General features: G+C 51.6%; 1 protein-coding gene and 1 pseudogene across 2 annotated transcripts; both read right to left on the bottom strand.

Annotated features, from left to right (window-relative positions):
- Positions 1 to 2352: 2352 nt before the first annotated feature.
- LOC118498773 lies at positions 2353 to 3282 on the bottom strand (annotated as a pseudogene).
- A 296-nt stretch (positions 3283 to 3578) lies between these two features.
- On the bottom strand, positions 3579 to 12151 carry AHSA1 (activator of HSP90 ATPase activity 1). Of its 2 annotated transcripts, XM_028507614.1 has the most exons (9): positions 11613 to 12151; positions 10216 to 10406; positions 8589 to 8671; positions 8085 to 8202; positions 6941 to 7029; positions 5682 to 5810; positions 5119 to 5220; positions 4070 to 4121; positions 3579 to 3971 (listed from the first exon to the last, which is right to left on the bottom strand). In XM_028507614.1, exons 1-9 carry the CDS (start codon positions 11690 to 11692, stop codon positions 3799 to 3801), a joined length of 1017 nt encoding a protein of 338 aa, XP_028363415.1. In that variant the 5' UTR covers positions 11693 to 12151; the 3' UTR covers positions 3579 to 3798. The 2 variants fall into 2 exon arrangements, with proteins under 2 accessions (XP_028363415.1, XP_035868595.1); XM_036012702.1 differs by lacking the exons at positions 8085 to 8202; positions 8589 to 8671 and having other exon boundaries at positions 11613 to 11898.
- Between the last annotated feature and the right edge of the window lie 24 nt (positions 12152 to 12175).

Raw genomic sequence — 12175 nt, 5'->3', positions numbered from 1 at the left:
GAGAAAGAAAGAGAAACATTGATTGGCTGTCCCATTTATAATGTGTGCATTCATTCAGTGGTTGATTCTTGTATGTGCCCTGACTGGGGATCGAACTCGCAACCTTGGCATATCGGGACAATTCTCTAACTAACTGAGCTACCTTGACACTTACACACGCTGCCTAAATTTAATCTGTACCTCATGGCTGTTGACTACCCAAATGGTGTTTGGCCAGTCCCATTTTTATTCTGTAATCCTAGTGACACGCTAAGTTGCTACCCTGTCAGGCCACAGATGAGAGGAAGTTAAGAAGGGACTGAAGGGAGCCTTGCAGGGGCTGGGGAGCAGGTCAGCTCTAACATGGTTCAGACTCTGCGGAGGAGAGAGATGCTGCAGGTGGCTGCGGGCCTAGGGAGCACCTGTGTGGGAGGAGGGAGGGAGGGAGAGCGCCCAGCCCCTGTGGAAGGGCGCATTTCGGTATCAGCCAGGAGGGGCCCATGAAATCAGAGGGCGCCTCCCCCACTCTGGGCCGGTGTCAGTCACGTCATGGGTGTGACTTACGCTTCTTCCTGTCCCAAACACTGGGAGCCCCCGGCCACCTATTGCTTATGGCCACGGCAGCTGTTTTCCATTCCACTGAGCTGCTCCAGCTGCCAAGAGGGTTCTGCCCAATTCTCCCCCTCTGGTTAAAGGGTCCCAAGGTAGGTAAGACTGGTCGAAGTGAATTCTTACTAGGCTTTAAACCCACCAACAGCACAAACGCCGCCAGGTCCTGCCAACCGCCCTGGTCTCATGGAAGACAGGGTGCTTCAGATCCTTCATCTTGTCATTTACAAAAGGGACCCAAGGGTGCTTCTTTGGCTCCCCCATTACAATTAGATTTTCTTAACATGCTCAGGCACTTCTCAAGCTTAATTCCTGGTAGAGAAGTCAGCTGAGGTGTTTATTAAAATGCAAGTTCATGCTCTGGCCATGTGGCTTAGTTGGCTGGAGGGTCTTGTCCTGTAAGGTTGTGGGTTTGACCCCTAGTTGGGGTGCATATGAGAGGCAACTGGTTGATGTTTCTCTCTCTCCCCTTCTCTTTCTTCTCTAAAATCAATCAATAATTTCTTTTTAAAAGTGAGCAAGTTCAGGGGCTATACCCACTGAGTGAGAATCTCTAGAGGTGAGGTTCATTTTCTACATTTAACAGGTGGTTCTAGGTGCTGTGACTTCTTGGCCTAGGATTTGCAATTTGGCCTATGAAACACCTTTTCAAAATATTAATTCTCGCTCCAGGGAAAAACGCTTGGGCTCACGAGCACAGAAGTAACAGGTGCCGTTTGCCGACTGCTGCCAGGTGCCAGCATTTATGCGTGCATCGCCTGGAATGCCCTCACGAGGCACCTGGCATACCCACAATGCAGCTGAGGAAGTTCATCCCATTTGTTTGGAAGTGGCATATTTACAGTTCCAGCTCAAGTCCAGCCAAGCCCACGGTTTTTAGTTGCATCATCCTTGTAGACACAGAAGCTAACAGCAGTCAAACGACAGTAGTGAAAACTGGAACAGCCATGGGGTGGGCGCTGGTGCTGGGGGTGTGGCCTGGTACTGAGTACGTCACATCGCGGACGCTGGGCTTGCTGCTTCGGTGTTCATTTGCGTGAAGGTGTTAGGACGCTCTACCGCAAGACTTCTTATTCGTGCCCTTTTCTGGAATTGGTAACTCTCCAGCCAGGTGCGAAAGGGCTCCTTTTTTGTCACTGGTCTCTGTTAGGAGTGGGGTTTGGGTTAGGAGGGGCCTGTTAATTTAAGCTAGAGTCCAGGTTTTGTTTTTGTTTTTAATTGCTCTTGGAGAGGAAGGGAGAATGGGAAACACCGATGCAAAAGAGAAGCATCGATTGGTTGCCTTCCGTACACACCCAGATCGGGGATCACGCCCACAACCCAGACTTGTGTCCCAACGGGGAATTGAACCCGCAGTCTTTCAGGGACAGGATGACGCTCCAGCCAACTGAACCACACTGGCCATGGCCAGTCCAGGCTTTTTATCAACGGGTGTCTTTCTGGACCCCCGGGCTAGCAGATAAATGCTGAATTAGATGCAAATTAGCTTGGTTAGACTCTTGTTTGAAAAATTCCAGACAAAAGTGGCTTTTGGGGATCTACATTATCCCAGTTAGTGCTTTTCTGTTTTAACTACACGTCTTGGCCAAGTCATTTTGGCAGAACTCGCCTGCAGGTTTGCCACCTAATAAAACAGGTAAAAATAGGAGGAGGAAAACAGCTGTAGCTGCGGGAGGGTGCAGGGTGCCTGGGCGGGGCTTACCTGGAGAAAGGGCTGGTCGCTGCCCCTGCCACACAGTGGGGTGAGCCCACTAGCGCACACCCCTAGACGTGGGAGTGCTGTGGGAGGTGGAGGTCACTCCTTCCCATAGCGAAGAGGACGAGAAAGGCCACCATCACCTGATGGTGGCCTCGCAGAGGGCAAAGCCCAGAATGGCCTAGCAGAGCTGCTGCTTCAGAGAAGGGTTCCTGGCATCACCAAGGGGGAGGCTCCCAGAGACGGCCCCAGTTCCAGCCCAGGGCCTGCCACCCCCACTGTGGCAGCGCCCGCCCCAACGAACTTGGCTGCTGTGTGGATGTCCCTTGAAATGGTGCCGGTTGGAAGCTGCAGGTAGAAATAAGTGAGATCAGGGGACATGGGGCCACCAAGCTGCTGAGGGGCTCACGTCAGTGTGTCCACCACCGCTGTGGCCGGCCCAGCAGCCACGGTGCTCCTGACCGCGGGGCGGGGCAGACTCAGCTCAGGTGTGCGTCTCAGGGAACGGGGGCCGTGGCAGGAGAGCCGTTCCCAGCGCAGGGAAGAACCAGATGCAGTGGTTTAGACTTGAGCGCTGGCTCTGCAGTCACAGCCCTTCTTCCAAATCCCAACTCGGCTACCACCAGTTGGGTTTTGGATATTTTAAGAAATCCAAGGCTAAGGTTCTTGCAGAACAGATGATAGTATCTACTGTATTTTGTCATGTATAACGCACACCCGTTTTTCTGCACATTACACACGAGACTGTTATACCCACGTGTAACATGCATCCTTATTCTTCTCTCAAAAAACTGGGGGAAAAGTACACATTATGCATGGGAATGTGTTATTTCATAGGGCTTTTAGGGGTTAAATGAGCCAACACAAGGAAACTAGAGTCACGTCTGGTACGTAGTAACTGCTCAGTAAACAGCACCTGTTAACTCAAGGAGTACAGTTCTCTACCACAGGGTGGGAATCTCCGTCCACATCTCAAATTGCACCTGGTGGTCACCCATTCTTGTAAGAGGTTAAGAGGTCACGGAGAGTGGGAAGCCCAGGATCCCACCTCCACAAGTGATGTTGGCACAGGTTAACCCGGAGCACCAACCCGCCTTCACTTTCCCGTCAGTGAGGGGAACAGAACTTTTTGCCAGTCTGCAGCATGCTTGGTGATATGCACACTCCCAATTACGTACATTTCTCCAGAATGGAGTCAAGGCCTTATTCCAACCTTCCAGTTTTCTATAAAATTCAGAACCTTCAAAGGGACTCTTAGTAACAGCCATCCAATAACACAGGATCCAGATAATGTACATTTTTTAAATTACGTTTATTTAGCATATGTACACATAAAAGAGAAGTCGCCCTCTAATCCCACCCAGCAGAAAACATGCACAAACCCAAGGTATACGTGGAGGGAAGGGCCCCGGCCCCAAGTTAGTGGTTGGGATGGTGCAATCCTGTGAGTCAAGCCTCGGTCAGGAGAGGGCTGGACTGAGGTGTCGGGCAAGCCGAAGCTCCCGCGGCCAGCCCTAGAGTAAGCGTGCGCCATAGCCGAAGGTCTGTTTGATGCCCTCGAAGTAGTAGCGCTGCCAGCCCTGCCGTGTCCTCTCCTCCTCGGGGGCGGGAATGCCTCGGCCTTCCATGCACAGTTCAGTCTCGCCATTCTTGTCAACGAAGGTCAAGGTGATGGTGGCGAAGTGCCCTGAGGAAAGGCAGAGGGGAGAGAGGTTCCAGGCCAAGGGTTTGAGACTAAGGGGAAAATCCTGGGCACAGTGGCAATAAACAAGTATGCTCGCTTACCTTCTGGCCAAGATTTAAACCTCCACTTCATCACAATGTGTTTCTCAGGCACCTAAGATAACCAGAGAGGTCAGCCCACACTTCAGACCAACGATTTCAACCTTTTCCATCTTTCAGCTCACGACACACGGACACTAATTACTAAAATTCTACAGCACACCAAACAACCTATTTTTGCCGGGGACACACACACACACACACACGTGTAATTTTTATTCAGCTCACACCAGACGGCTGCTGTTGTATTGGCTGTTGTCATTTTTTTATCTGACAGTCTTAAGGGGAAAGAGGTCCGAGGCCTGACTAAATAGGCCGGGAACGCAGGTTTTAAAGATTCCTGTGGCACACCGGTTGAAAACAGCTGCCACAGGCCCTGGCCGGTTAAGCCTGATTGGAGCGCTGCCCCAGTACACCAAGGCTGTGGTTTGAGCCCCGGTCAGGGCACATACAAGGTGCAATCAATGAATGCGTAAATAAGTAGAACAAACAACTGATTCTCTTTCTCTCAAAATCAACAAGTAAAATTTAAAGAAAAGAAAAAAAGAAAGTGGCTGCTATATATCAATGTATCTAAGCCTGGCTAGACAGGCCATCTGCCTTTCATACGGAACCCATCGCCTGTGCCGTTACACCGCCTACGAGGACAAAGTGGACACAGAGTGAGTAGCTTCCGCAGTGAAATTGCCGTCGTGCCCGACACGTCCTCTTACTCCTAAGTTGGGCCGGGTCACCTGTGCCCAGGTGACATTTCAGTGCAGCAAGTGGAAGGCCATAAGCCACCAATATATACAACCTTCCTTCCAGTAGTTCTCCTAGGGAGAACTAAATTTTCACTCCTTTATAAGGAGAAAATTCTGGGAAAGCAAGAGAATTCAAATGGTAGCCTTCTCTTGGGGGAAAAAAAACAACAAAAAACACCACACAATGAAGTGCTACTGACCAGAGATTGAAGGCTTACATTACACCCCCCGATCTGGGAAGAAAAGAGAAATGTCACTCTCTGACCAGGCAGAGGGTGCATCCCGGGCCTGGGGCCAGCGGGTACTCACCAGATCAGTGAATTCCCCAGTGACATTGCCATCTACCAGCTGAAACTTCCCTCCTTTGTCTGCTTCTAACACTGCGGGAGCATGGGTAAAGGCCTGGACCAACTGCAGGGGGAGAAGAGGAGGAGGAGGAGGAGGGATAAATGAGGCAGGGAGCAGAGGCACAGCTCTCCTCAGTGGGATCTGGGGACACACGGAACCGAGGCCCGCATGCCTCTGCTCTCGTCCCAGACGCCGCCTGGTCCGACGACCGGGCTCAGGTCCGACTGCTGCACCACAGACCGAGCTCTGCCTTGAGTGAGAACAAGCTCAGCCCCGTTTTCTACAAAGAATGGTTCCCAGTGGCTCCCACTTAGACGACCCCAAGGCAGTCCAGGTGAGGAAGAGGGCAGACACACTTTGAGGCGAGGGTTGAAGTGAAGCGGGTTTCCTTGGCCTCTGCTTGTACGAGGGAAGCCCCAGGGTCTGCTCATCAGGACCCCCTCCACGTGCGGAGTGGACGGGCCCACAACCCGTGCCGCTGGGAGCGGCAGGTGCCGTGAGGCTGAAGGACAGACCGCACTCACCTCTTGGGTGGTGAGCACTCTGTAGAGCTCCTCCGGTGATGTCAGGAACGTGTCTCTAAGGGTGATCTTGCAAGTGGGGATTCTGACACCAACTGGTGTGGCCTGGGCTTTTGAAGGAGCAGATTTGACCTGTCAAGTTACAGTGAAAATAGTCAGTTTAGAGTAATGATGAAACCTCAATTACCATGGCTTTGGGGACAAAAACCTGCCATCTACTCTCACAAACTTTCCACTCCAAGGCTAATGACTACAGGGGGCTGGGGGGACTTGTGCGTATGGGTGTTTCAGTCACAAGGGAAGCTTTCCCGGAGAATTCTCAATTCCCATGGAAAACAACCACTTCAGGTGAGGGACAACCGAGACTGTTTTAAGACCCATCAGCCAGAGGACTCATTGCAATAAACCACCAGGCATTTCTGAAGAGCACCGTGTGATTCCCAAACAGAATTTCTGTGCCTAAATAGCCGGAAGCAACAACCCAAACCCCACCCCCTTCTCCAAAATATCCTTCACTGAGCTGACAAAGGGCATCAGGGCTGAAAACTGAGTGCTGACTCCGAACTACACAAGTTCCATTTCCAGAAAAAAATATTTGCTCACCCTGCAAATGGGGTGAAATCGATCAATTTCCTGATAGGTGAAGCTAGTGATCTAACCCAATACCTTGAAGATATCTCTAACTTCGAAATATGAAATACCAACACCCCAGTAGGAAATAATACTAAAGACATACATGGGCGAAGACCATCCTGTGTTCTCAATATAACTTGTGTAAAATGCAACCAAGAGCCCTGGCTGGTGCAGCTCAGTGGATTGAGTGCTGGCTTGCAAGCCAAAAGATTGCCAGTTCGATTCCCAGTCACGGCATAAGTCTGGGTTGCAGGCCAGGTCCCCAGTAGGCGGTGCACAAGAGGCAACTGACTGATGTCTCATACACATTGATGTTTTTCTCCCCCTTTCTCCCTCCCTTCCCCTCTCTCTAAAAAACACAAAATCTTTAAATACATAAGTAAATAAATAAAATGTAACTGAGAGTTAGACTTTAAAGTCCCTAATGGATTCCATTTGCTCTAGCAATAGCTACACATGAATAAACACCAGGTGAAAGACGGGCAGACGGACAACTACACACTGCAGACTCTAGAAGGCCGTGGCACAGAGGGCAGGGTCAGAGAGAAAGCCGGAACTGAGGTGGCAGCAGTGTCTCGGCTACGGTTCCAGGAGGCCCCCCCACCCCGCCACGCGGGAAGATGGTTTACCCTGGGCTCCTCAGTTTTCAGTGCTGGCCGAGCGGTTTGGTCTACCGACTCTCCGTTCAGCGTAGGCAGGATCATGCCCTGCGTGAACTCTGGAAAGACAAAAATCCCAGCTCTTGGAGGTTATTTCTCATAGGAGCTGAGTTTCGGGGCTTCGAGCAGCTTAGCAAACATGGCCACCTTGACCCGGAATGAAGTAATGACCAGGAAAGGGTCTGATTCACATTTTTATCGGTGGTCCATGCCAGACAGGTATCTGAGTGTAGGCTACAGAATGTACTATGTCCACTGGGATTACTTTAAACCTGATTCAACTGGAAGCATTACAATTTGTTAAATGCGTGTGAAATCTACTATGGATGGCAGCTGATGAGCGCAGCTGCATTTCCAACGAGCCTCCGAGTGGGGAAAGACACCCGAGGATGCGTGTGCAGTGCCCATCTCCACCCCGCCTTCCGGCTGCAGAGCAGCCAACCACTAGTTACGGGATCGGAACACTGGGTCCCACCTCGACGCTGGTTCCCTCTGACGGTCATCACGTGCACTCCATCCCCCAGATGAAAACAGGCGGCAGAACTGGAGCTCTGGGGGAGGGCTGAGCTGGTTGTATTCTAATCACCCTGACTGTCCCTGGGGAATGCGCATTCCAGGCACTCTAGTGCCCAAGCAGCGAGTTTGGGATGCCAGGTCTTTTAGATCAGTGCTGTCCCACAGGACTAGAACGCCAGCCTCAAATATATTTTAAAAACTTCCAGCGGCCACATAAAAGAGTTACACAGATAACATTAACTTCAGTAATTTACTTAACCCAATATAACCAAACTATCACTTCAAAATATTATCAGTATCAAAAAATTTGGTATTTTACATTTTTTGTACCAAGTCTTCAAAATCGATTGTATTTTACACTTGACGTACATCTATTTGAAGTAGCTGCATTTCAATCACTCCACAGCCAACATACCAGACAATGCATCTGCAGATCCTTCCCTCACTCAAAGTTAAGAGACCGTCTTCAAGATGGAACAAGCCCCCTCCCCCCAAATCTCTACCCATGTGTCAAAGAGAGGACTGTCAAGCCCCTTAATCAGAGTCCGGCAGGTGGAGAACTATCTCCTCGAAGCGTACGCGACCACTCAAGGGATACCTGTTTTGAGGGTGCTGATGTAAATTCCCATTGCTTCTCTGAGAAGTTTCACCCCTTCTTCCTTCATTAAGGCCACGAGATTTGTGTCAGGCTCATCTTTGGCAAGGCTCACACTAATCTGAGTGAAAGATGAGAAGTAGGTAGTAAATAACTTGAGGGCACCTACGCTGTGGAACGTGGGTGCTGAGCAATCAGGTAACTGATGTTTCCAAAGCAAATGTGTGAGAGGCGGGGTATCTGTACGATCCCCAGGAGTGTTCCTGCTCAAGTTTTCTCTGCCAAGGCAAAGGTGGCTGATGTTAGGACCCACGTTACCAGCTAATGCAAAGTTACTACGCAAGCACAAGCTGCTCCTGAGGCTCCCAGCGGCACCACCGACCTAGAAAGTCATCTGTAGACTGGGGTTCTGAATGCCTGGGCTTTAGTTTTGAATGACAGCTCACTTTTCTCCCCTGGGAATAAGAGGATGTGGAAGACTCAAATGAGGACTTAAGAAGCACAAACCTCTACTTCATCCACGCTGTTTTCATCAGACAGATTGGGGATCTCCACGTGTCCCTTGAACTGCACTCCAGACTTAGAGGTACCTGTCAAAAGCAGTGCAGCGTCATCTTCTCTGAAAGAAAAGCTGTCTGCTCCGGCGCCCTTACTACTACTCTGCTCACCCTTCTTTCGGACATCGGAGCTGACCTCTTTATCCTGAGAAAATGTGACGCACCAGGCACGCCCAACCTTCCCCCTCAGGAAAAAATGTCTTTCCTTATCCAATTCTTTGGAACCAAGTGTGTCATTACAGTGTGGGGCCAAGAGCTGCATGAATTTTACCAGGGAAGACTTTGGGTCAATAGCCAATACGGTCAGTTCTGCTAGAATGCTTACTTTGAACATACAAACTTGTTCCAATGAGGGAGTATTTGATCTAACATGAAGGTTCACATTTGCTTATACCCACGAGCAACACTGGGTGAACACACGCCGCTTTGCCAGTGGCCTCAGTGCACTGTGCCTACTGCAAGCCATGCCACCCACGGCCGCTGTTACGAAGTTCCGTCTGGCTGCAGACGGCTCCCTCCTACCGCTTCGAGGACGCACCAGCCGCAGCTGCAGCTCCCGAGGCCCGCTTTCCCAGGCCCCTCCAGCTCGCTTTCCAAGTGAGGCCCCGCACTTACTGGGTCATTTCCGTATTTCGTAGCATTTTACGTGTTTAAAACTGCTAGCAATTTTTCCATTCCTAAGTTTTTAAAACGTGTCGATGATGAAGCTTTTGGGTGTTGTGCTGTGTGCCTAACCCTCTTTTCCCAATAGGCCTTGTGGTTTTCATTGAACGAATCTGCATAGCGCAGTGATTTTTAGGAATATGCGTGTCACACTGTAGCAGAACCGGCTGTACTTCAAAACTAATCAACAAAACAGTTACTTTCCCGCACTTCACTAGGCCCCTTTTCTCACTCTGTGAAAACAGGATGGGGTACGACGATACCTAAGGTTCTTTTTAGACTACTGTGCTTTAGTAGTTAAAACAAAACCCTCCCTGATACAACTACTTTTCCCTTCTTTTCCCATTCGAGACATGGGCACTGAAGCACAGATTTATATGATGCTTTGCCCATACACACACTCTGTTAGCTCCAGGGCCTGGTAAAACTCAGCCTCCCGACGGAAGGACCCTCTAGCGGGGCGCACGCATGGTCCCAATTCTCTGTTGGCACCACAGAGGGGACAGTAAACCAGAGGGCAAAGCTGCCCGCGTCAGCACAGCGGTCTGACCTGTCGGATGCACAGTGAAGCCAGGACATAAGACCAAGACCAAAAAATGCCCCCTCCACTTTTAAATCATCCAAGTGACGAGAGGCTAGTCTGAGGGTCACCTGATGTATGCTCGCACAGACCAACCCCCAAAATACAGGGAGAATCTCTCCCGGAGTGACTCTTGAGACTCAGAGAGGAAACCCACGTGGTGTCCCGCGCTGGCAGGGAAATTTCAGCACGTAACACGGCTTTCTACACAGCACAGGGACGGCACGCTCTGCCTTGAAAAGGCCGTAGGCCCTCAAAGCCTGTTCTGCCCCGCTCCCGAACACGTCCGCAAAATGCAGCGAACCTTCCTCCTGACAGCCCAGCAGAGACTTACCTGTCCAGTTCAGTTTGACGGACCACTCATAAAAGAAGATTAGTTTGCCTTTGCGATTGTTAATGGACGCCTCTCCGTCAAGTTTGTTCACTTCTGTCACCTCACACTTGCCTTCCTCATTTTGCACCCGCACTGCCAGGAACAGTGTTTTCAGTTTTTCCGTGGACCAGTTTGAAGCATCCCTCTCTGTCCTGCAAAACAGAAACAAGGCTATGGACCAGCAGCCAAAGAGTGCTGTGCTTGCTCTGCTCAAGAGGCCTGACAGATCGCTGGACAACAAAAACCCCTGGGTCCCACTCCAGTGCGTCCACAAACGTGTCACTCTGTTTAGGAAGACGAGGAGTTACATACAAACTCAACCAGCATAACGGTGTGAAGACAGTATTTAACACCTTGATACGGTGCCGGTGCCACTAGACCAAGGGGGCTGTGCACACCTTGCTGAAGTCTGGAGCACAGCCTGGGCCCCGCCATGCATGAAAAGTCCTGGAAGGAAAAAACCAATAATCTTGACCCAATTTGCACCGTGTTCTGAGCTGTCAAGTTCAGGTTGCGCTGTGAACACCCCACACAGTGTGCCCCCTAGATGACCATGAAAACAATGTAAGTCCGGGGCTTGGAAACAAACAAAAAGATACAAAGAGGAAAACTCACTATCTGCCTGGTGACTTACCAGTAGAGAAAAACCACCCAAAGCTGCAACAAAGTAAAAACACAGTGACAACATAATGAACAAAGTTCAGGGGAGTTGAAAAAGGAGGAAACTACTTCTGGAGGACTTTATGAAGGACAGCAGGTAGAAACAGCAGTTAGCTTCTAGAAGCACGCTTGCCCGGCAACCAGGGGCAGCCGCGGGGTTACAACACACGCAACCTAACAGTTCCGGGAGAGAGGCCGGGCGTCTCGGCCGCCGCGGAGCGCCGAGCACCTGGAGGTCGCGTTCCGAACCTCCGCTTTCCGGGCTGAGGCTGCCGTTCCCACGACTTTTCCTTTCACCCGCAAACCGCAAAACAGGAATTCCAGCCACCCCGTCCCCGAGCCTCGCGCAGCAGCCTCCCGACACAACCCAGGGCCCCGGTCTGGGTCTCGCTGTCTCCCCTGACCACGTGTGGGACATCTCTCTCCGCTTAGGTTGGAGGCAGAAGCTAGGGGGGTATGTTTCTACCTCTTTGAAACCTGTCTTCTGGGGGGAGCCCTCCACCTTGCCCCTAACCCCCCTGAACACTGAAACGGCGGCCGGGGGAAGCATGGGGCTACGGACACCCGCAACAACAAGAACTCACCCCGTCTTCAGTCACGGCTGCCTCGGCCCCAGTTTTGTCCCGGCCGAGGTTCCCGGGACCCCGCCACCCTGACCCAACTGCAATGCTCCCGTGGCCTGGCCCGCTAGCCCTCACCAGTGCCAGTTGTTGACGTTGGTAGCGTCCGCCCGCTCCTCCACGATCCAGCGTGGGTCACCCTCACCCCACTTGGCCATCGGCTTTCCTATCGCGCCGTCACCAGGTCCCGAGCAGCCACAGCAACCACCTCAGTACTGCCTGGCCCCAGTCGCGCCGTCACCAGGACCAGAGCAGCCACAGCAATCACCTCAGCACCGCCTGCTCCCAGCCACCCGGCAGCGCCTGGAAACTACTAGAAGCGGCCGCAGAACCTTCTGGCTCGCTTTTCCCTCCACCCCCCGCCCCCTCCCGGCCTTAACTTCCGGCTCCTCCTAACTCCCACCCCGTACTTCCGCTCCACCTCGCCGGACCGTGGCTTCCGCCTGTGCTAGGGTTCTTTCAGGCTCCCTCAGGTTCTCCCCGAGGGAGCCCGAAATGCAGCCCCTCATTCGACCATTCCTAAGCCGTAGGGACACAAAGAACACGTCTCATTGTTTCCCTGGACCACGAGTCGCCACTGCTGAGCCTCCTGGGAGTTGTAGTCTTGCTGCGTGACCCGCTGGAGGAATACGGAAGGTCGC

Source organism: Phyllostomus discolor, chromosome 1 (assembly GCF_004126475.2).
Source record: "Phyllostomus discolor isolate MPI-MPIP mPhyDis1 chromosome 1, mPhyDis1.pri.v3, whole genome shotgun sequence".
Classification (NCBI taxonomy): domain Eukaryota; kingdom Metazoa; phylum Chordata; class Mammalia; order Chiroptera; family Phyllostomidae; genus Phyllostomus; species Phyllostomus discolor.
Note: the sequence above shows the minus strand (reverse complement) of the source record. Positions and strands in the feature narration are given on the sequence as shown.